Raw genomic sequence first — 27,328 nt, forward strand, 5'->3', positions numbered from 1 at the left:
CCCTGCCCCGACCCCCTCATCCAAAATTAAAGCACATCTGCTGCTCCTCTGTGGAGCGCTTACGAATGCCCAACGTCTCCTTAGCCTGTGCAACCCCTGCAGCAGTGTGATGACTCCATCACGCTGCTGCACGTCGGGGCCGGGCCTGATGTGTGCTCCTCTGCCCCAGCCCTCTGCAGTGTTCAAATGTATTCGCTTCTGAAAAACGCAAATACATTTGTATACAGGGAAGAGGGAAGCTGCGTGAGCTGCACAGCACTGCTTGTTGTGCAGACGTAATCTAAAATGTACGAATAGGCTCTCCTTATACCATTGAGTGGTAAACTTTGGGGGACACTTCTTTTTTTTTTTTTTTTCTTTTTTTTTTTTTGTTACAAACTCTGTGTGAAAATGGCCTTATAGGCCATATAATAGAATTCTCCTCTGGGAAATTAAGTGTGCAAATTGTCTCTTCAGAGAGGAGTAGGACTATAACCTTTTTCAAGTAGCAACCCTAAAAGTCTCAATATGGACCCATTAATGAGCTTTGACACTTAGGATAACAGCCAAACCAGAATCTTTATTTGCAGACACGTGTTTTTGTGTGATGCCCCTCCTCAGCGCAAAGTAAGAGACCTTGTTTGGCTGTATGAGAGGCCTCTGACTTGGGATCTAAGGCGTCCTATGGGTGGCACTAGTGTTAAAGTCCTCTTCCTCTCTAAAGAGGCAATTTTCTGTAGTCTCTGAGACTATAATCTGTTGCTTGCATACATAAGATCTCCCTTGCTTACTTGTGTATATGTATACAAGGCTCTCTGCATTGTGATTCGAGCTGATCTGTCTGTGTAGTTTGCAACAGACTGTTTGTATTGTCAATAATGATTACAATCTGCTGTGTTATCCTGAACCAGCCAGATCATTCTGAAACCTGCATCTAAAGGCCCTTTTACATTTAGAGATGCACCAGCGATCCGACGAGCGATCCGACCCGGTCAGGATCGCTGGTGCATCGCTAAATGATCGCTAGTGAGCTTTCATACAGAAAGATCTCACAGCGATGCAGCAGCGACGCAGCACACGATACTCACCTTTCACACACAGCGATCCTGACGTCCTCCCGCCCGCCTCCACGCGTCGCTCGTCGTCACAGCAGGAAGTCTCAGCAGGAAGCGCCCGACGAGAAATGGAGCCGCCCGATCTTGCGCGATCAGCGATAACCAGCGGGGGAGCCGGTCGTTGGTAAGTATCACACATAGCGATATCGCTAGCAATATCGCTATAACGTCACAAAACCAGTGACGTTTTAGCGATATCGCTTAGTGTAAAACCCCCTTTATTCCACCTACAGATTCTGGTATGTGACACACAAAGGGGTTTTTCATGTAGTCTTTCACCACTTCGTAGTCCTGTGTTTGGATTGCACCTTTTTTTTTTTACAAATTCTTGTTGGAATTTTTGTATTTCCTCATTTGAGATTTGTAGATGTTCACTCATATCCTTTTATTAAACTCACTTTTAAAAGCTTTCTGCACAGACATGAACCCAATCATTAAGCTCAATGTTTGTTTGGTCATGGAAGCCTAGCGAGATCACTGATTTTGTGACACATCAGCGATCTATCGCTGTGTGTGACGGGGATTAGCGACCGTCCCCCCTGCCGGTTATCGCTGATCGTGCAGCATCGGCCAGGGCCGTTTTTCGATTGCTGGTCTCCCGCTGGCCAGCGTGCATCACTGCGTGTGGCAGCGAGAGACCAGCGATCAGTGACGCTGGACTCTAATGTAAACATCGGGTATCCAGGAGCCGCGGCTCCTGGACACCTGACGTTTGCATTAGAAACCAGCGTCACTGATCGCTGGGGCTGTCTAACGATGTCCCAGCGATCCCATCATGTCGGATCGTTTGTGGGATCGCTGGGACATCGTTATGTGTATCGGGGGCTTTATAGCTAGGGTATTATTATTATTATTATTATTATTATTATTATTATTATTATTATTATTATTATTTCCATTACCTTTCCCACAATACTAATGCACTGCTGAATGCAGCACAACCCCATGATAAATGGCTAAGGCAGCGCAAGTGCAAAATTCTGATAGAACAAGCCCTAGCACACCTATCACATCCATTAGGAGGACTGCCTGGTATTAGACACTGATGAGGCTTGTTTGTATATGACACCAGTCACACAGAAGCATGTAATGCAGTGAATTACATTTTTAGTCTAGGCCTCTTGAGACAATGAGAACACTTTATGCGGAATGAAAGCTTGCATATTATAACTAAAAATGTCAACAAACACTAATATATATATATATTAGTAGCATAGCCCTCGGCTTTGGGTGGGGGGGATGTGTAGCATAGCTGGGAAGGACAGGGTTAAATCGCAGCTCTGCAGTGTCTTGATTAGATGCACATTTAAAATTTTGCTGAGAACCAGGAAGTAGCTTCATGGAGTACCCGTCTCCTGAGGTAGTGTCAGTCTGATGGATGCTGCGTAAAGTCAAAGCATGACGTTAGTGAGTGTCCAGCCAAAATGTGCGCTATAGGTGACAGACATATGGCGATTGCGCTAAGCAGTCTGTGAGAGATGCAGAGAACAGTGTTGAAGCTGCAGCCTCATCAGTGTGAACTGTTCCTGGAGTTGAATTTTTTTGACGCTGAAGGGGATACCGCAACTGTTTGGGATTGTGCTTCTTCTGTGTATTAGTCGCTCTAGGGGAAAGGACTGTAATCCATTCGCGCGAGCCCGCATTGATCTATGTGTTATGATCAAATGCCCAGTCTGTGTGCAGAGAGCCGCAAGTATCAGTGGCTGCTTTATACAATAGCTGTTGTGTGTGTGATGGAGCTAGGGCTAATTATGCAAATTGTCTCTTCAGAGAGGAAGAGGACTAGAACTCTAGTGCCACTTATTGGAGGTAGCAATCCTAAAAGTCAATGTTGACCCTTTAACGAGCCTAGTTACATGACTTAGGATAAAAGCCAGGCCAGAATCTCCATTTGCAGACACTGTGTTTCGGGGTACTGCCCCTCATCAGTGCAAAGTGGGAGATCTAGTTTGGCTGTGAGAGAGGCGTCTGACCGATATCCAAGAAGTATCGTTTCTCCTTGCGGAGAATGACATGCTAAGCATGTCGAGGTGAGGAGACTTAAAGCCGCAATGCTCCTCTGGGAAATATGCTAATTATGCAAATTGTCTCTTCAGAGAGGAAGAGGACTAGAACTCTAGTGCCACTTATTGGAGGTAGCAATCCTAAAAGTCAATGTTGACCCTTTAACGAGCCTAGTTACATGACTTAGCCGTGTCTGAATAGCCAGGATCTGTTCTGTTTAGTTAGCACTTGGGCAAGACTGGGCAATCCAAGGCTGTGGAGTCGGTAAGGCTAGGTTCACATTTGCGGGTGCCCAAGCTGCTTAGGGCTACTGACTTCCCCCATGAAGCTCCACCCACTTCCGCACCTCCTCCGGTCAGCTCTGCATGCAGCCTGCGTACCTATGTTTAACATTGGCCATGCGGATGCGTCGTCATGACGCTGCGGCGACCCGCGTCGAACGCAACAAGCTGCAATTTTGATGCAGTCACCGCATCGTCAAAACAACGCATGCGGAGACATGCCTACGTACCCAATGTTAGATAGGTACGCAGGCCGCATGCGGATGTAGGTGGAGCTGACCAGTGGAGGTGCAGCAGTGGGCGGAGCTTCACGAAGAAGTCCGCAGCTTGGCCATCCGCAAATGTGAACCTAGCCAAAGCCAAACCACAGACTCTGACTCCCGACTTCTCAGTTTCCCTGATTTCCGACTCCCCAGCACTGGTCACTACTGAGCATGTGCATAAAGTGCAGCACAGATTCATCTCATCTACATCTCCCCAGCACTGGTCCACTACTGAGCATGTGCATAAAGTGCAGCACAGATTCATCTCATCTACATCTCCCCAGCACTGGTCACTACTGAGAAGGTTCAACTTAAAGCCGAGATATTAGAAATTTTAGGAGTTGGTCCATTTTATACCGCATCCACCAAAATGGACACGGACTCCACGACTCCGAATCAAACCACACATTCCTGGGGCAACCTATGTAAAGCAATAAAAGCTGCACGTGTTTAGAACAAAACTTCAGTGCTTGTGTGAACGCTGCCCAATGCCTACCAGAGAGGGCAAATCCCTAGTATCTAAACAGTATATAATTTGTTTTTATTTCATTATTTGCAGGGTGCAGCAAAACACTATATAGTTTTGTTGAGATGAATTGAGGTGTCTTATTGTGAACTTAAAATGGCTTTATATGGTAGTTAAAGGGAATCTGTCAACATATTCACATTTCACCAGATGAACAAGCATTTTGCGTCCATCGGGTGATTGGCCGTCTGTCTACATGGGAAGCGAATTGTGTGGAATGAGTATTTTTAACTACAGTGTAAATGAAGTTTAACACGTCTTGATATGAAGATCATTTGCTTTTGCATGTGTGCAAAAGTGATCTGCAAAAAAAAAATGCTCAGCATTTCTACAGAAAACTACAGCAGCGAATCTAGTGAAATCTTCGATGCAAATTTTTTAGCTGACATTGTGCTGCATGAGCCAGTAGAAACATAGGCTGTGTACACACGCTGAGGTTTTTGCTGCGGATCCGCTGAGGTTTTGGCTGCTGCGGATCTGCAGCAGTTCTGCAGACAGTGTACAGTAGCATGTAAATCTGTGATTTACAATCCGCTGTGCACATGCTGCAGATTTTTAACTGCGGAAAAGCTGCGGTTTTGAATCCTCAGAAAGAATTGACATGTCACGTCTTTCTGTGGATTCTGCTGCAGTTTGACACCTATTCCATTGTCCAGATGTCAAACCGCAGGGGGAAACCGCAGGCCACTCCGCAGGTAAAACCGCAGGTCATTTTACCTGCGGTTCGGCAGATACACATCCGCAGACCAATCCGCAGCGTGTGCACACAGCCTTACCGTATATGTATAGACCAGTATTTATTTTTAATTTTTACCTGACCTGCGGCACAATATCTGTAAGTACATTTGCACCAAAGGCCAAAGATCTGGATTTAGAGATTGCCAGTCTGGCCTACTGTTACAATACAGTGTTTTTTTGTTGTTTTTTTTTGTAATTTTGGGGAAACGCCTAGTTTGCATTGAAACAGATGTATGCAAACAGAAATGAGTCCTTTTTATGTACTAAATAATGTGGGAAGGCTGTTTAAGGGTCTGTTTTGCCTTACAGGATTGCTACTTCTAGCAGGTGGCACTAGAGACCATGTTCTCTTCTGTGTTTTTTTTTGTTCCTTTGGGGTATTCCGTGGCTTTAGAGTCCCCCCTACACCAGCTTCACAGTGTCATTGAAGAGAAACTTTACCCCTTGGAACTCGCAACGTCAATTAACATACTGCAGGTTCTAAAATCCTTTCTGGAATATGCACACACATCTGGCAAGGATTTGTCCATCAGGAGATGAGTGAAGAGTGACCATGTGAGTGCCGATGATGGCCCAGTGCCGTGCATGACAATCTGTTAGTGCCGTAGACCTTGAGCTGAGTGGCACGAGCCACCAGCCGCTACGTTCAACTCAGAACAGTCTTGTGGCCGGAGGAGAACTGGGACGTCTGGTGATTGTTGGAGGTCTTGGCGGTGTGACCCCACATCACTGTGTGTAGATGCTGACGCTGTTCTGGCCCCATAATTTACCTATGTGCGCGTGATGTCTTTCTGGCGGGTTCCCCCCCCCCCCCCCCCCCCAAGCCAAAAAGAAGGCTTCAGGAAAATATGGGATTCTTTATGTCTCCTGAAGAGTCTCTTGTGGTGATTTTTCAGTCATTTTCTGAGCATTTTTATACAGTTTTAGCCGCAGGTTGGTTTCTTTGGACAGTTTTCTCACCTGTTTTTGAGCTTTTTTTTTTTTTTTTTCTTCATTGAATAATTAAGAAACTGATAGCGTTTTTTTTGCAAACAAAAAAGATGGTAAATACTCCAAGACACATACAGACGTGTTTAGAGATTTCCCATTGACTTCTATAATAAAGTATAGATCATATCCATAACGGCAAACGCCAGAACAGAAGATCGGACTGGTCATTTTTTCTAACCACTTTGTGTTTTTTTTTTTTTTAAACCTGAAGCGGTCAAAAGGCCTTCAAAAGGCCTTCAAAAGTCTAAATATCTGCACAGCGCCCTTTTTAAGGTAAGCTCTCACCAGGTGTTTTTATGGGTTTTTTTTTGTAAATGTAAATTTTTATCTTCATTTTACAGTACCAGCTGTGTCTGAGTTTCCAAAATCTCATGCACACTCCTCTTTGTTTTTTTTGTCATCGGTATTTTGTGCTTTGCATGATTTTTTTTTTTTTTTTTTTTGCACATTAGAGCATGTCACTTTCATGGCTTTTTTTCAGCATTTTTCACCCATTGACATGAATGGATGGTGAAGAAAAACCGCTGAAAATTTGCCGCATTAGGTTCTGCTACAATTTTGTGTTTTGTGTCAAAACTTGATTCTGTAGAATATTTTTTTTTTTTTTTTTTTTTTTTTTCAGGTTTTGCTGCTGAAAAAATGTCTAGTGTGAACTTACCCTGACATTTGCTCATTCTTTTGAGCGTATTATGATGAGTGAACGTGTTCGAGTGCTAAACGAGTGTCTTCAGCGTTCTCGAATAATATGTTCGAGTCCCCGCAGCTGCATGTCTCGTGGCTGATAGGGTATGTGCGCACGTTGCAGATTCTACTGCGGTGTACAGTACCATTTGAAGTGAAGCCAAAATGAAAAACGCTGCAGATTTTTCCGCACAGATTTGCTGTCAATTCAAATCCGCAGCATGTCACTTCTTTGTATGGAATCCGCAGCGGTTTTACACCTGCTCCATTATAGAAATCCACAGGTGTAAAACCGCAGCCGAAATCCGCATAAACGCTGAAAATCCACAGATAATCCGCACTAAGGCTATGTGCACACGCTTCGGTTTTTGCTGCGGATCCGCTGCGGTTTTGGCCGCTGCGGATCTGCAGCAGTTCTGTAGACAGTGTACAGTAGCATGTTATCCTATGTGATTTACAATCCACTGTGCACATGCTGCAGATTTTTAACTGCGGAAAAGCTGCGGTTTTGAATCCGCAGAAAGAAATGACATGTCACTTCTTTTCTGCGGATTCTCCTGCGGTTTACCATCTCCTCCATTGTAGAGGTGATAAACCGCAGGTCATTTTACCTGCGGTTCCGCAGATACCAATCCGCAGCCTGTGCACATAGCCTTAATCTGCAGGTAAAACGCAGGTCACTTTACCTGCGGATTTAGCAAAATCTGCATGGAAAATTCCACAGCAGAATCTTCAGCGTGTGCACATACCCTTAAACAGCCGTCACACATGCAGAGATTGTCTAACACAGGCAATCCCTAAATGTGTTGTGCCTGTGTCAGAGCCGTTAAACATGCAGGCGCGGGGACTGGAACATATTTGAGCACACCGAAGACATACAGCACCCGAACATGCACAGATAACACCTTATCCAAGCGCGTTCACTCATCACTAACTATGATTCTAGTTTTTGAGGTGGTTTTTAAAGACCTTTGTGTGCACATGCCTTTACAGAGTGATTGTGTTGGTAGTCTCCAACTCAAGTCATAGTATGAAGGTTTTCTTTACTAGAAGCCTCTCTTGTAAGGTCGGCTTACGGACTGCGATGTCCAGACTGGCCACAGGTCTCCTCACCTAAGCTCGACAGACTCCTATAGGAATATGTGGCTGTGTTGCGTTAGTCAGGAGACACATGGCCGCTCCAGACATTATACAGTCATATGTAAAAGATTGGGCACCCCTATTAATGTTAACCTTTTTTCTTTATAACAATTTTGGTTTTTGCAACAGCTATTTCAGTTTCATATATCTAATAACTGATGGACTCAGTTATATTTCTGGATTCAAATGAGGTTTATTGTACTAACAGAAAATGTGCAATCTGCATTTAAACAAAATTTGACCAGTGTAAAAGTATGGGCACCCTTATCATTTTCTTGATTTGAACACTCCTAACTACTTTTTACTGACTTCCTGAAGCACTAAATTGGTTTTGTAACCTCATTGAGCTTTGAACTTCATAGCCAGGTGTATCAAATCATGAGAAAAGGTATTTAAGGTGGCCACTTGCAAGTAGTTCTCCTATTTGATTCTCCTATGAAGAGTGGCATCATGGGCTCCTCAAAACAACTCTCAAATGATCTGAAAACAAAGATTATTCAACATAGCTTTTCAGGGGAAGGATACAAAAAGTTGTCTCAGAGATTTAACCTGTCAGTTTCCACTGTGAGGAACATAGTAAGGAAATGGAAGAACACAGGTACAGTTCTTGTTAAGCCCAGAAGTGGCAGGCCAAGAAAAATATCAGAAAGGCAGAGAAGAAGAATGGTGAGAACAGTCAAGGACAATCCACAGACCACCTCCAAAGACCTGCAGCATCATCTTGCTGCAGATGGTGTCACTGTGCATCGGTCAACAATACAGCGCATGCATAACGCCTTTTTGTATGACCAAACAACTCAATCTTTGTTTCATCAGTCCACAGGACCTTCTTCCAAAATGTAACTGGCTTGTTCTAATGTGCTTTTGCATACCTCAGGCGACTCTGTTTGTGGCGTGCTTGCAGAAACGGCTTCTTTCGCATCACTCTCCCATACAGCTTCTCCTTGTGCAAAGTGCACTGTATTGTTGACCGATGCACAGTGACACCATCTGCAGCAAGATGATGCTGCAGGTCTTTGGAGGTGGTCTGTGGATTGTCCTTGACTGTTCTCAGCATTCTTCTTTTCTGCCTTTCTGATATTTTTCTTGGCCTGCCACTTCTGGGCTTAACAAGAACTGTACCTGTGTTCTTCCATTTCCTTACTATGTTCCTCACAGTGGAAACTGACAGGTTAAATCTCTGAGACAACTTTTTGTATCCTTCCCCTGAAAAGCTATGTTGAATAATCTTTGTTTTCAGATCATTTGAGAGTTGTTTTGAGGAGCCCATGATGCCACTCTTCATAGGAGAATCAAATAGGAGAACTACTTGCAAGTGGCCACTTTAAATACCTTTTCTCATGATTTGATACACCTGGCTATGAAGTTCAAAGCTCAATGAGGTTACAAAACGAATTTAGTGCTTCAGGAAGTCAGTAAAAAGTAGTTAGGAGTGTTCAAATCAAGAAAATGATAAGGGTGCCCATACTTTTGCACCGGTCAAATTTTGTTTAAATGCAGATTGCACATTTTCTGTTAGTACAATAAACCTCATTTGAATCCAGAAATATAACTGAGTCCATCAGTTATTAGATATATGAAACTGAAATACCTGTTGCAAAAACCAAAATTGCTATTAAGAAAAAAGGTTAACATTAATAGGGGTGCCCAAACTTTTACATATGACTGTATCACATAGTCCTATGAACAGTAGATGTGTAAAACCTGCCGAAGGGGGGGAAATACCTCATGAAAGGGCAGTACCTAAAGTGCCTACAGGTCTGTGGGCCCAGACTGCATTCTGTGGTCTTATTTCTGAGGGTTGTACAACTTCATGTCCCAGCTGGAAAATGCCTTTACAGTTTAAACAATGTCTGATAAGGACATTTGGCTTTCTTGCCATCTGTGGACTAATCATCTCTTTTGAAGTCCCTCATTTTATTTTCTCATGGATAAACCATGTGCTTCATGGACGTATGATTGTGAAAGTGTTAGCCTATGTTGCGCTAGCGCATGGTGCTTCCTAAAAATGAGCTGCCACAGAGGTCGTAAGCCAGGACACGAGAGCGCGTATCCCTGGTGCATGTGGTTATGTGACCACAGATGCCTTTGTCTCCTCATTCTTGGACGTGTTGAGTCATATGATTACAACTTTCTAACTGAATCTTGTACCGGCTGGCCACCATTTCTCAATGTTCCAAAGCTGAATATCCCTATTTACAAAAAAAGCATTTTATGATGCAGAGTTTTGCACCAAAAAGCCCAGCTCCTGTACTGGCATGGATTGTACCCCTCAATATAGGATGTATATCCAATCCGAAACTTAAATGGCCACTGTTCATTCAACAAACTTTGCATAGATCAATTGTACAAGTGACTAGAAGAAACTTTACTGAGAAATCTGCCTCTTTATCCTCTTATGAGCCACTTCTACCCTCCCTCCTACTGAGCTCATAAATTGCTAAAGGAAAAAAAACAACCTCTAGTCAACCCAGACTGCCAGCTCACCGCAGATTGCAGCTGCCTATTGAAGTCTATGGAGAGGAGGAGGAACAGAGTGAGATGGCAGACTGTGGGCCTTGTGATCTCCCCTCAGAGCTGGGCTCGGGTTCACTGCTGTATAATGGCCTTCACGTTGCAGCTTCTGAACATACGCTACATACAGATAGGAAAGCAGGAGCCCCTCATGTCTGTGTGTGTGTGTGACGTGTATGGGAGACATCTTAGCAGCTAGTCTACACCCACTGGCTCAGAGACAACTGAAAATAGAGCCTGCAAAGGGGGAAACTGCTGATAAAAGCTGGACACAAGTAATTCAGTGGACAGACATGATGTTATCTTTCATGTCAACTTTTTCTGAAGTCACACACACAGTGAGTATTTGAGGTTTTTTTACCTCCGTATGTGTAAGCCAAAACCAGGAGTGGGTAATAAATACAGAAGTGGTGACGGGTTTCTATTAGGCTGTGTTCCCGCGTTGCGTTTTTTTTCCGCGTTTTTACCAAATAAAACGCTTAAAAGAAACTTCCCATTCATTTTAATGAATTCCGCAATTTGTCTGTGCATATTGATGCGGTTTTTTTTCCCGTGGAAAAAAAACGCAGCATGCTCATTAATTTTGCAGAAAAATCCGCATTTCTTGCTATTTTCTATGTGTCTGGGGATGCACAGAAAAAAAAACGCATAAAAAACGTGCGTGCACATAGCCTTATACTTTTCCTCTTTTTTTTTCTTACAAATGCTGAGGTAAAAAACTGACCAAATACCGAACTTGTGAATGTGGCTGTACACTTCTCTTTTTCTTTTTTTTTTTTTTTTCAGGGCGCTTTTATTATTAGGACATTTATCATAAAATTTGTTCTATGACCCTAAACACTTTTCGTCTGTGTTAGTGTCTGAAATTGCAGCTCAGCCCCATTCAGTTAAAAAAAAAAAAAAAAAAAGTGATACCAGACGTGACCACTAATGTGAGCCCCCATAATATATCATCAAAGGGGGCACTTGGGATTATTTTGCCTTTATTAATTTAATGTTATTAGTTTTTATTAATGTGGTACATTCCATTTATCATTCATTTTCATCCACCTCCCCCGTTTCATAAGGTTCTGTTAGTGGTATCAACCTTCTAGAGGTTTCTTCAGAATGTCATGTGATGAGGCAGATTTTGGTAACAGGAACTTCATTGGCAGTTGGCAGTTTAGGCGGGAAGCGGGCGTCTATTTAAACCTTTGCTTTCTGGATCTGGAGCAGTCTGACTGAAGATTTCTACACGGAAGCATCTCCTCACCCACCTCTATTTTCTTGTTTTCTTGTCGCGGTGTTTCTTTTGGGAGGGGGGGGGGTCGCCCAGCTAATGCTGGGTGGAGAAGATTTTAATGTATTGAGGTAATTTTGGTATAATTATTTATTACGTATTTGATTAAAATGTATTATTATTTGAATTTACTTTTGGTAACCCTAAAATTAACACCGCGGCCTTTACACCAACTTCTGTTGTGTCTCGGGTTTCTTTATTTACATGATATCTAGACTGTAATTTATAGGCAAATATGAGGCCACGAGTCACTAATTCTGGGGAAGAAGGCTATTTATATTTGACAGCGCTTTATTGGACCGGTGTCATGACTGTGACCTTTCCTTAAACTGTTCAAGACCGACTACATCCGTGAAAGTTCAGCTCTGTCAGATAATTGGGCCTAAGCTGCACAATGGCTTAAGTCTTTTTCCGTCCTGAAGTAAAATTGCTGTGGAGTTGAATGTGTTAATACATACTATTTTACCATGGCATCAGTTAAACAGGGAAATCTTGACCACTTCCCCAGGCCCCCAAACCCCCACATATATTTATTGCTATCTTTATGCCCTGCCTAACACGCTCACCTTACGTCTTACTGATTTCTTCATATGCAAAAAATCAATTTTAATAACTGTGGTTGTAATATGCTAGTATGCTACACTGAACATGCCCGGAAGAATTTCCTTTCCGAAATTTAACCCCAAATCTCGTTCTGCCGACAGAACTCTCTCTCTCTCTCTCTCTCTCTCTCTCTCTCTCTCTCTCTCTCTCTCTCTCTCTCTCTCTCTCTCTCTCTCTCTCTCTCTCTCTCTCTCTCTCTCTCTCTCTCTTCTCTCTTCTCTCTTCTCTCTTCTCTCTTCTCTCTTCTCTCTTCTCTCTCTCTCTCTCTCTCTCTCTCTCTCTCTCTCTCTCTCTCTCTCTCTCTCTCTCCTCTCTCTCTCTCTCTCTCTCTCTCCCCTCTCTCTCTCTCTCTCTCTCTCTCTCCCCTCTCTCTCTCTCTCTCTCTCTCTCTCTCTCTCTCTCTCTCTCTCTCCCTCTCTCTCCCACCAAAAAACCGTAAGTATGAAAGAGGCCTTACCTGGGCATGCGTAGTTCAGCGATGCAGCTGGGGTGCGTACACCTGGCTTACTGCACAACATCAGGGAGGCAAAGATATGCAAGAGTCGGCGGTGACTCTCCTTCTGCAAATCATGTTACTTGCCCACAGAGGGTTGATAATGTATTTAGCGGAGTGGTTAGTCTGGGGAAACCGTAGCCCCTACAACTAGTCACCCACTAATTAGCACATCACCGCAGCTATAAAATAGATTTTTGGCATATACAGTAATATATAAGACAATAAAATGGCCTTGTTAGGAATAGGATGGGTATTCAAGAATCAATAAATACGTGACCGTTTGGGGGATTCTGGGGAAGCTCACAGGTTCCCTTTTAAGTAATTACGGAAGATAGTCCACTCTTACATAGGTCTTGTGTGACTCCTTGCAGGATGGCGGTGCTTGTTGTCCTCTGTGGTATTTCTGCAGGGTAATGCTCTTCTCATCCATCTTTGTCCATTCTGTTGATTCTTAAATTGCATTTGGCATTTTGTTTTAGGAAACACTCCATTAGCTGAAACGTACAAAGTGCTTTTAGATTGTTTCTAATGATCCATTGCAATTAAATTAAACATTTCTGTAGCGCAAGAAAACATTTTGTGATCTTTATTTTGTTCATTTAAAATCTCATTTCAGAATTTTTTTTTTTTTTTTTTTTTAATTTATACATTGTGGATAATGCAGACTTTCAGAGAGCGTACAATAGTTTAATACTTTGTAATACATTTACTTTACAATGCTTACAACCAGTTGCCCCGGGCCCTGCCCTCTGAGGGGCCACCCAGAGCTACGCTACTGCAACTATATCGGCGTGCACCCAGTTACCCTCTGTGGCAGAGCAGGGAGACTCTATCTCCCTGCACAGCCACCCTGCCACTATGGGGTTAAAAGGAGGCCTGTCATTACAAGTTCAACTGCATCAGCTGGATGCCTATATTGTTGAAAGCAATGGTGAGACAGGGAGCAACACGCTCCCTCTCCCATCATTCCCCCTCTGCATCTTACGTCACTCATGCAGACACAGGTGCCATTACATCTGTACATGGCGCCCACTGTGATGGTCATGAGCAGGTGCCCAGAGCAGCGGGGGTAATGAGTAGGAGAGATGACTGGTGAGTAGTGATGAGCAAGTATACTCTCTCTCTGGAGCTCTCTACCACAACATATCAGACTCTCGCCTACCATGGAAACCTTCAAAAAGAATCTGAAGACCTACTTCTTCCGACAAGCCTACAACCTGCAGTAACCACCGATCTACCAAACCGCTGCACGATCAGCTCTACCCTCACCTACTGTATCCTCACCCATCCCTTGTAGATGGCAGGGTCCTCTCTCATCATGTACCAGTCGTGACTTGTATTGTTTAAGATGACTGTACTTGTGTTTATTATGTATACCCCTCCTCACATGTAAAACGGCATGGAATAAATGGCGGTATAATAATACTCGTTGCTCGGGTGACCTCCGAGTATTTTGTCCTGCTCTGTTCAGTAATAGGGACACATACGGCTCATCCTGCTATAGGGATATTAGCAGGATGAAGCGTTTGTGCCGTTTGGGGATAGATGGGGTCGGTGCCTGAAATGTGAGAAGTCAGATGTCATTGTTGTAATCCCTGAATCTAGAGAAATGGTAATGGAGGTCTGGGCCAGATGGAAAAGACGGGAAACGTGAACGACTCAGAAAGAACGTCACAATCTATAACTGTACTGTAATCTTATGTTCTGCTGCACTGGTATCTACCACTATGGTTTCCATATGGCAGTAATCAGTGTTGGCTTTTGTAAAGAGATGATTATTTTTTTTATTTTTTTTAAGGAACCACACAGTCATCTGCTGAGGTTCTCCTATATCCACTATTAGGATATATATACCATCATAGTTATCGGGGTTACTGGGTTAGGGGCCCATTCGGAAGTTAAGGTACTGTCACACTAAGCGATATCGCTATAACTTGTGACGTTATAGCGATACTGCTAGCGACATCGCTATGTCTGATACTTACCTACGACCCACTGGTTATCGCTGATCGCGCGAGAACGTCCTGGACCGCTTCTCGTCGTCAGCTTCCTGCGGCGCTTCCTGTGGAGAGACGAGCGTGGAGCCGGGCGGGAGGACGTCAGGATCGCCTAATGTGACAGGTAAGTAGCGACCCCCGTCCCCAGCGATGTCACTGGAGAGATCTGCCTGTGTGGCAGCTCACTAGCCACCACTTACCGATGTACCAGCGATCCTGACCGCGTCATATCGCTGGTCGGGATCGCTGGTATATCGCTAAGTGTGACAGTACCTTTAGAGATGAAACCTACAATGGGGAAGTCTGGTCAAAAAGGCAAAATACAAGTCAAATAATGACTGGCCTTTTACTCACAGTGGGGAGCTGACCACTGGTGTGAGACATATTGTCCCAGACGGGTGGGGAAAGCAGTGAGGAGCAGCTCCTGTCAGACTGAATTACAAGTGGTAGGCTGGAGTCACACGCCTATTTAACATGGCCGAGTGCTATGCTGTAAAACCTTGCATAGCACTTGGGCAAAGTGATATTCCATTTAAAAAAAAAAAAAAAAAATTCTGAACATGGTGTTGGACATCATCATATTATTATTTTTTTTCTCTAATTGTTTTAATTCATCTTTCTGCTCTTTCTATCTCTGCAGGCGGCTGCTGTGGCTCCGATTCTAAACAGTATATGTATGGTGGATGGGCCTGGGCATGGTGGTGTGTGTCCGACACCCAAAGGTCAGTGCCCTCATTTTAGATCCAAAATGATATGCGGTGGTCTTCTCTTGCATGCAGGCCCACATAGTATAGTGATCATCTAGAAGTTTTTTTTTATTATTATTATTATTATTATAAAGGTGTAAGATTTCATACACTTCATTTCAAGGAAGCATGTTGTAAGAAATAAACTGCTCTCGCTAAGACCAGATTTTTTTTTTTTAAATTTTGGCTTGGTAAGATGTCTTAATTAAGGGTCTGTTGTCTACTCTTTGCCTTCTACCAAAATACATGTACTGGGCATACTTTTGCCAAGGGGAAGAGATGGTACTGGTACGGGTTAAGGCTGCAGATATACCAGTACTACACTATTCTGATGGCAGACATATTTTTAGATTCCTATCGTGACCTTTTAAGAATAACTTTTTGCCACTATGTATATGATGGGACCATCGCACCCTTTTGTGCAATATTTAGTTGACCTCTAGTTTGTCTTATTGAGTATCTTATAACTGCCCTAATAGTCTGATTGGATCTCAGCCATGCCCTAATGGACATAAATGTCTTATTTGTTAATAAGAAATATTACACCTTTCTGTATATGTATTTTTCCTTGAATAAAGATACTGCATGCTATGTTGTATTTCCACTTTATATTTAATTTTTTTTTTTTTTTTTTTTTTTTATATATATATATTTTCTAAAAATTGTGAACAAGATCAAAAATACTTTGGTTGATTTTATTTGTTTTAAGGGGGAAAAACTGGTCAGAATTATCTTCTATGCTTTTTGTGTTGTGTATAGATATGAGTGAGAAGCGCTCACTGGTTCAGGTTGTAGTCTTCGTGCAATAATCACATTGGCACTGCTCTGAGAATCTCCCAAATTATTGTCCTCTCTGGACCATTCAAATCAAGAAGTTTTCTGAAAATAATTCATCTATATTAGGGCGATATTCTCATCTTGCGTATTCGCCGGAATTGCTATATATGTATAGTAAATGTCGGTCCCATCAATGGGTCTTGAATGGTATCTGTTTTGAGAATAGACCCACAACGCCAGCCATTGTTAGTTTAGAGGTGGTTGGAATCCCATTCATTTGTATCAGTTTTCCTACCACCTCTCCAGTGGCACATGATTGGGCACCATTCATGTGGGATCCACATCTATTTTACATTTGTGGAGTATCCAGTGGTTATGCCTTAAATGTACGAGATGAGCATATCCCTTTTAATCTTTTCACAACTCCTATATATCAGAAGATATTTGACAAGTTTTCCCCTTTTTAAGAATGTTGCTAGCAGTGCCTCACTAGTGGTATACCTTGGAAAGAGGGAATGATTATTATCTGACAGATGTTGCGGTGGCGTACTTTGCCTATAGACTCCCCTTTAAAAAAGAAAACATTAAATGAGGAATGCTTCTGTATAGACTAGCCCAACAGACTGCTCCCTGTATAGCAGAAAAGGTGTATCAATGTATACCTGCCCGACAGAGGCCTGAAGAACCGTCTCCTTTGGTGGGGGCCTATAGATAAGCCTAACATACCTGGTGCACTCCTGGTGTATACCACAATTGGGCACTGCAAAACATTGTGTGAAAGCATCCTATAGAGTCCTGACTTCATATGCACTGCTAGTATTGATTCATATACTTTATGGCTTTTGAATCAAAATTCACAGTATAGCCTTAAGTATCATTTCTAATACACTGAATGATATTCCCATGTTTAAAAGTAGCACTCCAGCAATGTTTTTTTTTTGTTTTTTTTTATATATACCTATATAGTGCACAATATGCTAATAAAGAATAATATAGAGGTTCCTTTATGTGGCTGGTGTGTAAATATTTTAGTTGAATCACAGTTGCAGAGTTTTCGGTCAAGTTGGTTCTGTCTAATACAGTAGTCACATCAGTGAAACCATATGAGCCTACATTTTCCATGATGCCTCTGGCATTGCAGAGGGGAACAGACTCTCAATACATGGCATATACTCTGCCAAGAGTCCTATTTGAGGACATCCGTTATCAATCAGTGACGTAGAATTGTTATCCCCTGACTCTCTGGGTCTTGGTTAATGTTATGAAATTCAGCTTCAGCCTTCCTCTCCTGCCTCCCACTTGTGATAGGTTCCTCTCTGTCAACCTTTATAAACAGGAGACAGATGGAACAAGTTGAATCTTCATATCATAGTAGGAATCCATTGGAGAATCTGAGAACAGCACTTCTAGATATTAACGGGGGAAAGTTTTATAACTCTGCTGCTAATCATTGTGTAGAGTCATCTAATATCACTGCTGCTTTCTTATAGAAAGCAGCAGTGATATTTTCAGCGGTGTCTGGGAAAAGCAGAGAAAGGATGCTGGAGCCAAGTGGGGAGGGGATGATGTCACCCTGTGGTTTCCCAGAGGTCAAAGGCTGATCTCTTATCTCACAGGAGCACATGTGCCAGAGGGAAAATTGCATGTCCTAGCTGCCCATAAGTAAAAGGTCACGATGTAACGGAGCTCAGATGAAGATAAATTACAAATCTATAATAATATTGCTGGTGAGTTAACATTAGATGTGTAAAAAAAAAAAATGGATCCTGGAGTGCTACTTTAAGCATTTATGGTATATCTGCTTTTCATGTTTCCCCGCATGTTGTGAAATCATATCGCTCACTCTGCCTGGTAGTCTAGCTTCTGTCCTCAGTCATATTTGTACCTGTACTCTTCTCACAACCCTCAGATAACTTGTACCTGTACTCTGCTCACAACTCTCAGATAACCACCTACACACAATGGACACTGACCTTAAATAGACATTATAGGAGAGTGCTGCCAATTCGGTGATTGATTAAATATAGATCCGAATATAAGCAGAGGTTCACCTGCACTTCATATATGCCATAATAATATCCCAGTTCTGTAGGTTGATGCACGCTGTTAAACTACCGCTGATTGGCTATATACAAGCCGATTGACGCTCCTTTATTGGCCCGTTTACACAGGCTGATGAAATGGTGATGAGCACAGAACGATCGCTAATATGATTGTCCTGTGTCACATTATTAGCAATACATATTTAACCCCCATGTGCTGCTGAAAACGCTGATGTTAATGTACCAGCCAAAAGGGCTTTTTGGTCATTCATTGGGTGATTGCAGGCTTTTTTAAATTGGCTGACAATTGGGGGAAAAGAATTTCCTTTGCCAATTAATTTGTGGCCAATTTAGGCAAAACAGTAAGTAATATCTGCATAGAAGCTCTCCCTCTCCTTCCCCATTGCCAAGGTCATACATTTCAGAATCAACGTAGAATGTAGAGAGGTTCCAGATGGTCGGAGCATTGCTTTTGCTCCTTTATATGATTTGTGTTGAGGAAGCTATACCGCCATCAGATATCACTCCTCAAATGAATCCATCCATCTGCCACAGACCCCAGCATGCCCCTTTACTTGCTTGTTTGCTTGACCAAATAGTAATCGCCGACACTGATATTCTTATGGTGAAGTAACTTGTGTTAATAAAACGGAGGGAATCTCAGATGGAAAGTGGGTTCTTAAAGGAGATATCCGGGACTTTATAAAAAAAAAAAAAAAAAAAAGCATTCCTATTGTACCCGGCATTGGTCATTGACCGCTCCTGCCAGCGATACGGCTACTGTGAGCAGAGCAGCAGTTTCTCTTCCTATTCACATGGCGGGAGTACTGGTGTCATGCTGATTGACAGACATCTTCCCACAATTAGGCAGCGGAATCTGGCTGTCAATCAGCATGACACCAATAATCCCACTAAGTCAACAGGAAGAGAAACTGCTGCTTTGTTGACAGGGAGTAGCTGTATAGCTGGCAGGAGCAGTCAATGACCAGCGCCAGGTACAACAAGCAGGTTGTTGCATCTGTTAGCAACTACATGCCTTTTATTCTAAAGTACCAGATATCCTTTTTAAAGAGACTGTCCAGTCATTTCGGACACACCATAAAGTCTTTATGTCCCAGTTCTCTTATTGCAGAATTAGGGGGAGCAGAATCTGATCAGTAATGCAACCAATCTGTGTCTGGGAGCACAATATGAAAAACTGCGATGGTGTCAAAAGGTGCGCACCAATACAGTCAAATAGGGGACAGTGCTTTTAGTTAGCTGACCCATTCTTATTGCGATCTATTGATCTTATTTATCATAAAACGCTTTGTATTCATTGAATTCACCAGCAGCAAACTTGTGCACTGACTACTTCTTTTCCTGCTCATTACTATAACTTCCCAGAAATATTAACCTGATTTATGTTTTTTTTAACAATAAGCCTAGTTAAAACATGACATAGCAAACGGAGAGAAAAATGCAGCATCAAAATTTGCGACTAAAAATGCTTGTGAAAAAAAAACCCAAGTAATCTAATTTACTTAATGGGTGCAGAAATTTACAAAGTCTAAAACTCACTAAAAGTAGACATGACCGAGTATCGTCGGATCCCTCCTTGTTTGGCTCGCTAATGGAGCTTAGTGAATAGCTGCATCAGGAACCCGGATACCTGGATCGTTCATGGTAAGCAGATGTCCGGCGCTGCAGCTGCATGTGTCGTGGCTGTGTGACAGTTACAACACATGCATGGAGAGCCTTTATGTTGTGACTGTGAAACAGTCGTGACACATGAAGCTGCGGCGCCGGACACCTGATTATCGGGGGCGCTCCAGGTATCCGGGTTTCAGCTGCAGCTTCTTCGGTAAGCACTATAGCTTGCTGAATAAGGAGGGAGCCAACGATGTTCGCTCATCTCTAACCAAAATCTCATTGTTTGAACATTAGTTGAAAATTGTGACGTGCGTTTGTATTCAGCCCCCTGACTTAATACTTTTTTGGACCACCGTTCGCTGCTGCAGTTACTGCTGCACATATTTTGGGGTATGTCTGTACTACCTTTGCACATCTAAATGTTGAGATTTTTGCACGTTCTTCTTTGCAAAGTAGCTCTAGCTCAGTGAGATTGGATGGAGGCATCTGTGAACAGCAATTTTCAGGTCTTGCCACAGATTCTCAATGGTATTTAGGTTTGGACTTTGACTGGTCAATTCACACACATGACTATGCTTTGATCTAAACCATCCATTGTAGCTCTAGCACTATTTTTAGGGTCATTGTCCTGCTGTTAGATGAACCTATGCCCCAATATCTAGTCTGTTTGAAGTCTTTAACAGGTTTTCCTCCAACATTGCCTTGTATTTAGCTCCATGCTGAAGAAAAGCATCCCAACAGCATCATGTAGCCACCATCATGTATGACACTGGGGATGGTGTTTTTAGGGTGATGTGCAGTGTTAGTTTTCAGCCACACATAGTGTTTTGCGTTTAGCCGAAAAAGTTCTACTTTGGTCTCATATGGCCAGAGTACCTTTTTCACATGCTAGCGGTGTCCTCTACATGGCTTTTTGCAAGCTGCAAACAGGACATCTTATGGTTGGCTTCCAATTCCAAATGTCTTTTTTTTTCTTGCCACTCTTCTATAAAGGCAAGATTTGTGGTGTATACAGCTATTGGTTGTCCTGTGAACAGATTCTCCCTCCTGAGCTGTAGATTTCTGCAGTTCCTCCAGATTGACGATGGGCCTCTTGGCTACTTCTCTAATTAGTGCTCTCCTTCCTTTGGATGTTTATTTAGGTGGACGGTCATATCTTGGTAGGTTTGCAATTGTACCATACACATTCCATTTTGGATGATGGATTAAACAGTGGTCAACAAACCTCTGAGGCCTTCACAGAGCAGCTGTAGATATACTGAGAATAAATTACACATAGGTGGACTCAATTTTCTAATTATGTGACTTAAGGAGACAATCTGTCACGCAGGATTTTATTTAGGGGTTAGGCCATAAATGCACGCCCCTATTTTTATACCTCCTAAATGCATGCTATTTTGTGTTCTTATATTACATCCCAATAAAATGCATGTTAATTTGTAACATGAAGAAAAGTTCATGGGGTACGAATACTTTTTTCAAGGCACTGTGTATAACTTAATCCCCGGCCTCCGCAGAAAACTTTCATTTTTACCCATTCATTTTTTTCCTCCCCTTCTTCCTAGAGCCATAACGCTTTTAATTTACTGTCAACATAGCTGTACGAGGACCTGGGTTTGTTTTTTTGGTTTGTTTTTTTTTTTATTTTAATTTCTCTTTTCTTTTGAAAAAAAAAATAAAAATATCATGCAGGACTTTGCAGTAAAATAATACGTTTATGATACATTTTTGGTGTTATCCCGCAGCATGGACCATCAGGAGGTAGTGTCTTGCTTATGTTTCTTGGCTGTAAGATATTCTTATGATGCGCTCTTCCGCAGTGGATGGTGGCTGAGGAGCAGGACACTACCTAGTAAGGAGCAGCACAGACATCAGGAGGTCCGTGCTGTGGGTTAAAAACAAAAACCCCTAAGGCGGTATAATTGTTTTTCTAAATTACTCTATTAGAGGCTTTTTAAATTGGTCCGCAGAGGACCGCCCAATACCTGTGCTGAAAGCTGAACTAGGCTATGGGCTGAGCTTAACAAGTGTAAAGATGGCCAGTGACTTTAGCCTTCAGCAAGCTCCTGCCTGCCATGATGACCCATAGGGAGCCCTGCAATCTCGTCACAGGTGGTCGTCACAAGCACTGGCAACCATTTAAATGTTGCTGTCCGAGTTTAACAGTGATTCTTTAATTGGTTAGCAGTAGTGAGTGAGCGTGCTTGGATATCATGTTATCCTACTATTTTGGGCTTGCTCAAATAATGTTGTTCCCTGCGGCTGCATGTTTTGGTGCTGTTAGACAGCCACAACACATGCGGTGATTGCATAATAAACAGTCGCGAGACATGCAGCAGCGGCGACTTGAACATATTATTCGAGAACGCTGAAGACACTCGGTTAGCACCCGAGCATCCTCCGTTAACACCTTATCCGAGAATGTTCCCTCATCACTAGTTAACAACAGCAATGATCAGAGCTCCGCTCTGCTCTGACCGCTGCTGTTGGATGCAGATGTCGGCTGCGTAAAATTGCCAGTGTCTGATACGTATGGCTGGAGCTCAGCTCCACGCGATCACCCTTGCAAGCACACGCAGTTAAGTCAGTTTACTTTAGGGGTTAGCAACCTCTTTAGCAGAGAACGACCGTTATATGTGAAGTTGCAGTTTGACCAGTTTCCCCTGTAGATATCTTTAATCTCCAGTTTTATGGCACTATTAATAATTATCGTCATCAGTGGTATGTTTCTCGTGGTAACCATCAGCTCCTGACCACTTGTGATACCTTTGCGCCCTTCTTAGGCTAAAGCTTCATGTTGTCTTGTCCGGGTTTCTGTATGACTCCCAATTCTTGCATTTGTCACGTTACCCTAAAAAAATACCATGGAAATATTGCCAAAAGGGTCTTCCCTGCAATAAACCTTTAATTTAAAACGGTGGCTATTATTGTCCGACACTTCATAATTGGCCTAGTAGATAAGAGCAGTTGCTTGTGGATCGGAGGCTGGTCATATATTTCCAATTGCTGTCAGTGGGTGAGGGAAAAAAAACGCTGCCTGACACTTCTGGTGGTGGCTTGTCTCCGATAAGAATGGAAAGATCGGGCATGTTGTCATGAAACCTGCTGAACCTTTTCTTTCTTTTTTTTTTTTTTTTTTTTTTTATAAATCTCCTGTCAGTTTAAGGTTCTAATTCCCTAGTAAACTAATATACAACAAACAAACCATTGATTTTACGGCCTCTTTCACACTTCAGTTTTTTGACGTCAGTTCCAAACAGTCAAGTGTGAAAAAAACGGATCCATTTCCGCTTTGCAAAAAACGGATGCACCAGATCCGTGTTTTTGACTGATAAGCTGCAGCCGCCACAACTCTGAAATTTAAAGGAACAGCACGAGAGAGAGAGATTCTGTTCCAGAATGGCTTTTAGGGTTAAAATGCATGACTGGACAAATCGCCCGGGCATGCTCAGTTTAAAAAAGCGGGTCCGCCGCTGAAAAAAAGTTACTTTGTCCGTCTACTCCAGACGGCGGACGCTTACATTCCAACGGATCTGTCAAAAAACTGATACAACAGACGACCATCTGTCACAATCCGCTGCTAATGTTAGTCTATGGGAAAAAAAAAACTGATTCCGCCCAAAAAAAAAACTGATCAGTCGAAAACTGCCCTTTTTTTAAAAAAAAAAACGGAAGTGTGAAAGAGGCCTTAGCAAAACAAAAATCCAAAATGAGAAAAATCGAGTATATTTCCCAACACTCAGACATAGGGTAGAGTCCGAGCACAGTGTAAAGCCTGCAGGTAAACCAATGGTAATAACTGTAGGAGATATCACTTACCTAACCTATGCAGCCCAACAGCAGTGGATGACCAATTCAGCACCTCCTGTACATATTGGTGTGGACTCCACTAGTGACCATTGGGTGTACGTTGGTGCTGGGGTAGAACGCCGCTCCTGTGGTAACACACTTTCCTGCTCCCACCGTGCATGGCTGCCTTGCAGCAGCAGACTGACACTAACCACACTACCACCCTCTTTTTTTACCTTTTTGGTGTAAATGGTTTGTGTTGCTCTCTGGTAACTTCTGTGTGTATTTGCTGTCCTTTGCCCTCATTTAACGCTGCTCAGACTGTCATTGGAGGTAATGACCATCCTATGTCGCTGCGAGAATATTGAGACATCGGAGGGGGTCCCTCTGTACGTAACAGGGGTTGCACAGGTAATAAACTTCCAGCTTCCTAATTCTGCTTCTCGGTTCCTTGATCTCTTTTATTATAAGCAGAAACTCCGTCAAGAGGACTCCGCACTAACCCCTAATACCATTCTCTTCTTCCCAGGTGTACGCTTTCAACTTTCCTTCCCACATTCACTTCCCCATTGGTGTCCAGACAGCAGTCACCTTTGAACGTAATGTGAAGCTCTAGTAAACCAAAGAGTTTATTAAAAGCGAAGCTGTCCTCATAGAGGTGCCAACAGCCAGACCGTATCTAATTATCACTGACTTATCAATCACAGGTCTTAAGGTGCCCAGACACATCAGAAAGCAAGTGCTCGTTTGGCTGACTGGTATCTATCCCACACACTCCCCTCACCCCGATACATACGAATGCTGGGATTGGTATTTTAAAGGGAATCTGTCACCCCTTTTTTGAGATACCATATAATATCATCATTCAATTGTGTGTCACATAAGGATTCTCTTAGTACTTTTGCTTCCCCCTGACCCCGCACCTTTCATGCATAAATACCTTTTTTATATCCGTTCAGATGTATGTAAACTGCCGCTGTCCGGTCCGCTGGGCGGGGCTTGTTCACCTGCTCCCCCCCCCCCCCGCCCTGTCTTGCTCTACGCAAGAAGAAATGCATAGAGCAAGACAGGGAGGGGGGAGCAGGTGAATAAGCCCCAACCAGCGGACCGGACAGCGGCAGTTTACATACGTCTGAACCGATATAAAAAAGGTATTTATGCATGGAAGGTGCGGGGTCAGGGGGAAGCAAAAGTACTAAGAGAATCCTTATGTGACACACAATTGAATGATGATATTATATGGTATCTCAAAAAAGGGGTGATAGATTCTCTTTAAATCTTGGCTTACTGATCACTTTTTACTCTAGTCTGGTAATCCGCTGATCACCCCATGTCTAGAGCACTGCATCGATTTGAACCCCATCAATAACTTGTGGAAAAACCCCATAAAGAGAATGGTCTTCAGAAAATTACCTATTGTTTGAATTGGTTTGTTATGCATTTTATTTTTTAGAATGTTTATCTCAGAAATCTTCAATTTTCCCACTGGCTTCTAGGTCTCATACTAGAATCATACTTCCTGTGTTGTACAGATGACTTTTCAGCAGTGTCATTATCATCACAGATAGGATTACATTGATAGATAATCTCTATATACAGTAAATGACACAGGAGTCGCCATTCAGAATAGCTGCTGTCACAGCGCACCTCCTACCCCTTCCTTCACAATGACCTTCGCCCAGATCATAGCATGACTAGAAAGTTCTTATATAGAAAGCCAGTGGGTGGAATTTTTTTAAGACCTGGTATTCTTTATACCGATCTTAATAGAGTAAGTTTCACCTCCTGGCAGAAACCTTTTAGTATATTAGATGCATCTATCCCTGTGCGTGTGCCAGAAAATCAAAGCCTGAAAAAAAGTCGCACATTATGTTGTGAATGGGGCGTGCGTAAATTTTTTTTTTTTTTTTTTTCTTCCACTCCAGAAACTGGATCTAGGGACAATGATAAATTCCCAGACTGAGTCACTAGGTCCATGTGGCCTCCTGCACAGAACAGGAAGTATAAGTTCAGTATTCGGCTTAGTGATCAGTGTGAAAATGCAAGATATATATATTTTACCTCTTTTATGATTTTGTATTTGTATGTCTAGCTTTATACTGTACTTATTTTTTTCTGAGGACTTCTTCCCTTTTTATATTCACTATACACACGTACAGTAACTTTGTCCCTGACCAAACTTTTATCAATTTCACTGCATCATGTTGCCCACATACAGGAAACAATCTCCGGTTATTGTGAATTCCACCTGGTTTTCATAATTGTTTTCTACTACCTTATACTTTTGTGTTTGTTAAACAGTTATGGAAAATCCTGAACATTCTCAACCACTTTTTTCCCCTATCTGGGTCCGTCATACATACTTGGGCCTTTTAACTAAACCTATTCACATCGTCTGTGGTCCACTTACTTCACCCGAGGCATCAAATGGGTTGAAGGCAATTAATATACATGGCTAATCATTGTCTAGGCCCACAAAGCTCCTCTTACCTCTCCAATGTTTCCAATTACCTAGTTTGGTGCTGGTGTATTTAATTTTACAAACGGACCGATTTTGTGTCCCAGTCTGAGCTGAGCATTGCGCACACTGTGACTATGGACTAGAAGGGGGAAGGAGATGTGCAGGAAGTGTAAAGTTGATGTTGGTAAACTGGAAAATGTGCAAATGTTTTACCTTTTTTGGCAGGATTTCCCTAGAGATAATGACGTTGCAGCCCAAGTGTGAGGACGTAGAGACGGCCGAGGGCGTAGCTTTAACTGTCACTGGTGTGGCCCAGGTACTGTAACTCGCAGCACGTCATTTTGGAAAATGCATGTCTCCAGGAATGGATGCCTACTGATGCCTTGACAAGTTGGCAGGTCAGGTCTGTGTTTACAGACTCTGAGAATATTCGTAGCATTTACTGAGCAAATAAGAATAACTGGAAAACTGTTATTATCTAGACCAATTATGTTATCTTCTGTCTAACTAGTCAGTGTATCAGGCTCTCCATAGCAAATTCATATGGTCAAAAGGAAAAGGAACGTTCTCTTGGCCAAAAACAAAGCGTTGACTGATCATCCACGGGAATTTTCTCTAGACTGCATTGCATTGTATTTTTCCTGTTTAAAATTGGTCCAGTCTCCTGTTAAAATCAAGAATTGGAGCAAGTTGCAAGAGGAGGAAATGAGGATCAGGCATGTTGGAATTTGAATGGAATTGGAATGCCTAAGGCCTCGCTCCTGCATGAGATAAGCTACCACTGACTGCTTACATCAGGGATCAATAACCTGTAACATGCTGGGAGTTGTAGTTTTTACCACTGTTGGTGATCTTTGCCTTATTTCTATGCCTAGCTTCATACTGTACATTTTTATTTGTTTTGAACAAGAAGCACAACATTAGGCTATGTGCACACGGTGCGGATCCGCAGCGTTTCTGGCCCTGCGGGTCTGCAGCAGTTTCTGCTGCGTTGTACAGTACCATTGTTTGCAATGGTAAAACAAAAAACACTGTGCACATGCTGTGGATTTTTCTGCGCGGATTTGCTGCGGGTTACAATCCGCAGCATGTTAATTCTTTGTGCGGATTCCACTGCGGTTTCACACCTTCACCATTGTAGAGGTGTGAGACCGCAGGCTAATCCGCAGGTAAACCGCAGGTCTTTTGACCTGAGATTTTACCTGCGGATTTTTCTAAATCCGCACGGAAAAATCCGCAGGAGCAAAATCTACGTGTGCGCATAGCCTAAGTTGT

General features: G+C 42.7%; 1 protein-coding gene across 3 annotated transcripts in view; it reads left to right on the forward strand.

Moving 5' to 3' along the window:
• The window catches only part of FLOT2 (flotillin 2), a 107,078-nt gene that overhangs the window by 20,668 nt on the left and 59,082 nt on the right, over window positions 1-27,328 (forward strand). Inside the window, exons 2-3 of one of the 3 annotated variants that reach the window (XM_073565488.1) lie at window positions 15,247-15,328; window positions 23,913-24,003. In XM_073565488.1, the coding sequence (XP_073421589.1) occupies window positions 15,247-15,328; window positions 23,913-24,003 (173 nt within the window). Of the gene's footprint in view, window positions 1-15,246; window positions 15,329-23,912; window positions 24,004-26,278; window positions 26,370-27,328 lie in introns of those variants that run through there. The other 2 variants (XM_073565490.1, XM_073565489.1) reach the window with 2 other exon arrangements.

This window comes from Dendrobates tinctorius, unplaced genomic scaffold (genome assembly GCF_039654945.1).
Source record: "Dendrobates tinctorius isolate UK_male_01 unplaced genomic scaffold, ASM3965494v1 ptg000016l, whole genome shotgun sequence".
In the NCBI taxonomy this organism is placed as follows: Eukaryota; Metazoa; Chordata; class Amphibia; order Anura; family Dendrobatidae; genus Dendrobates; species Dendrobates tinctorius.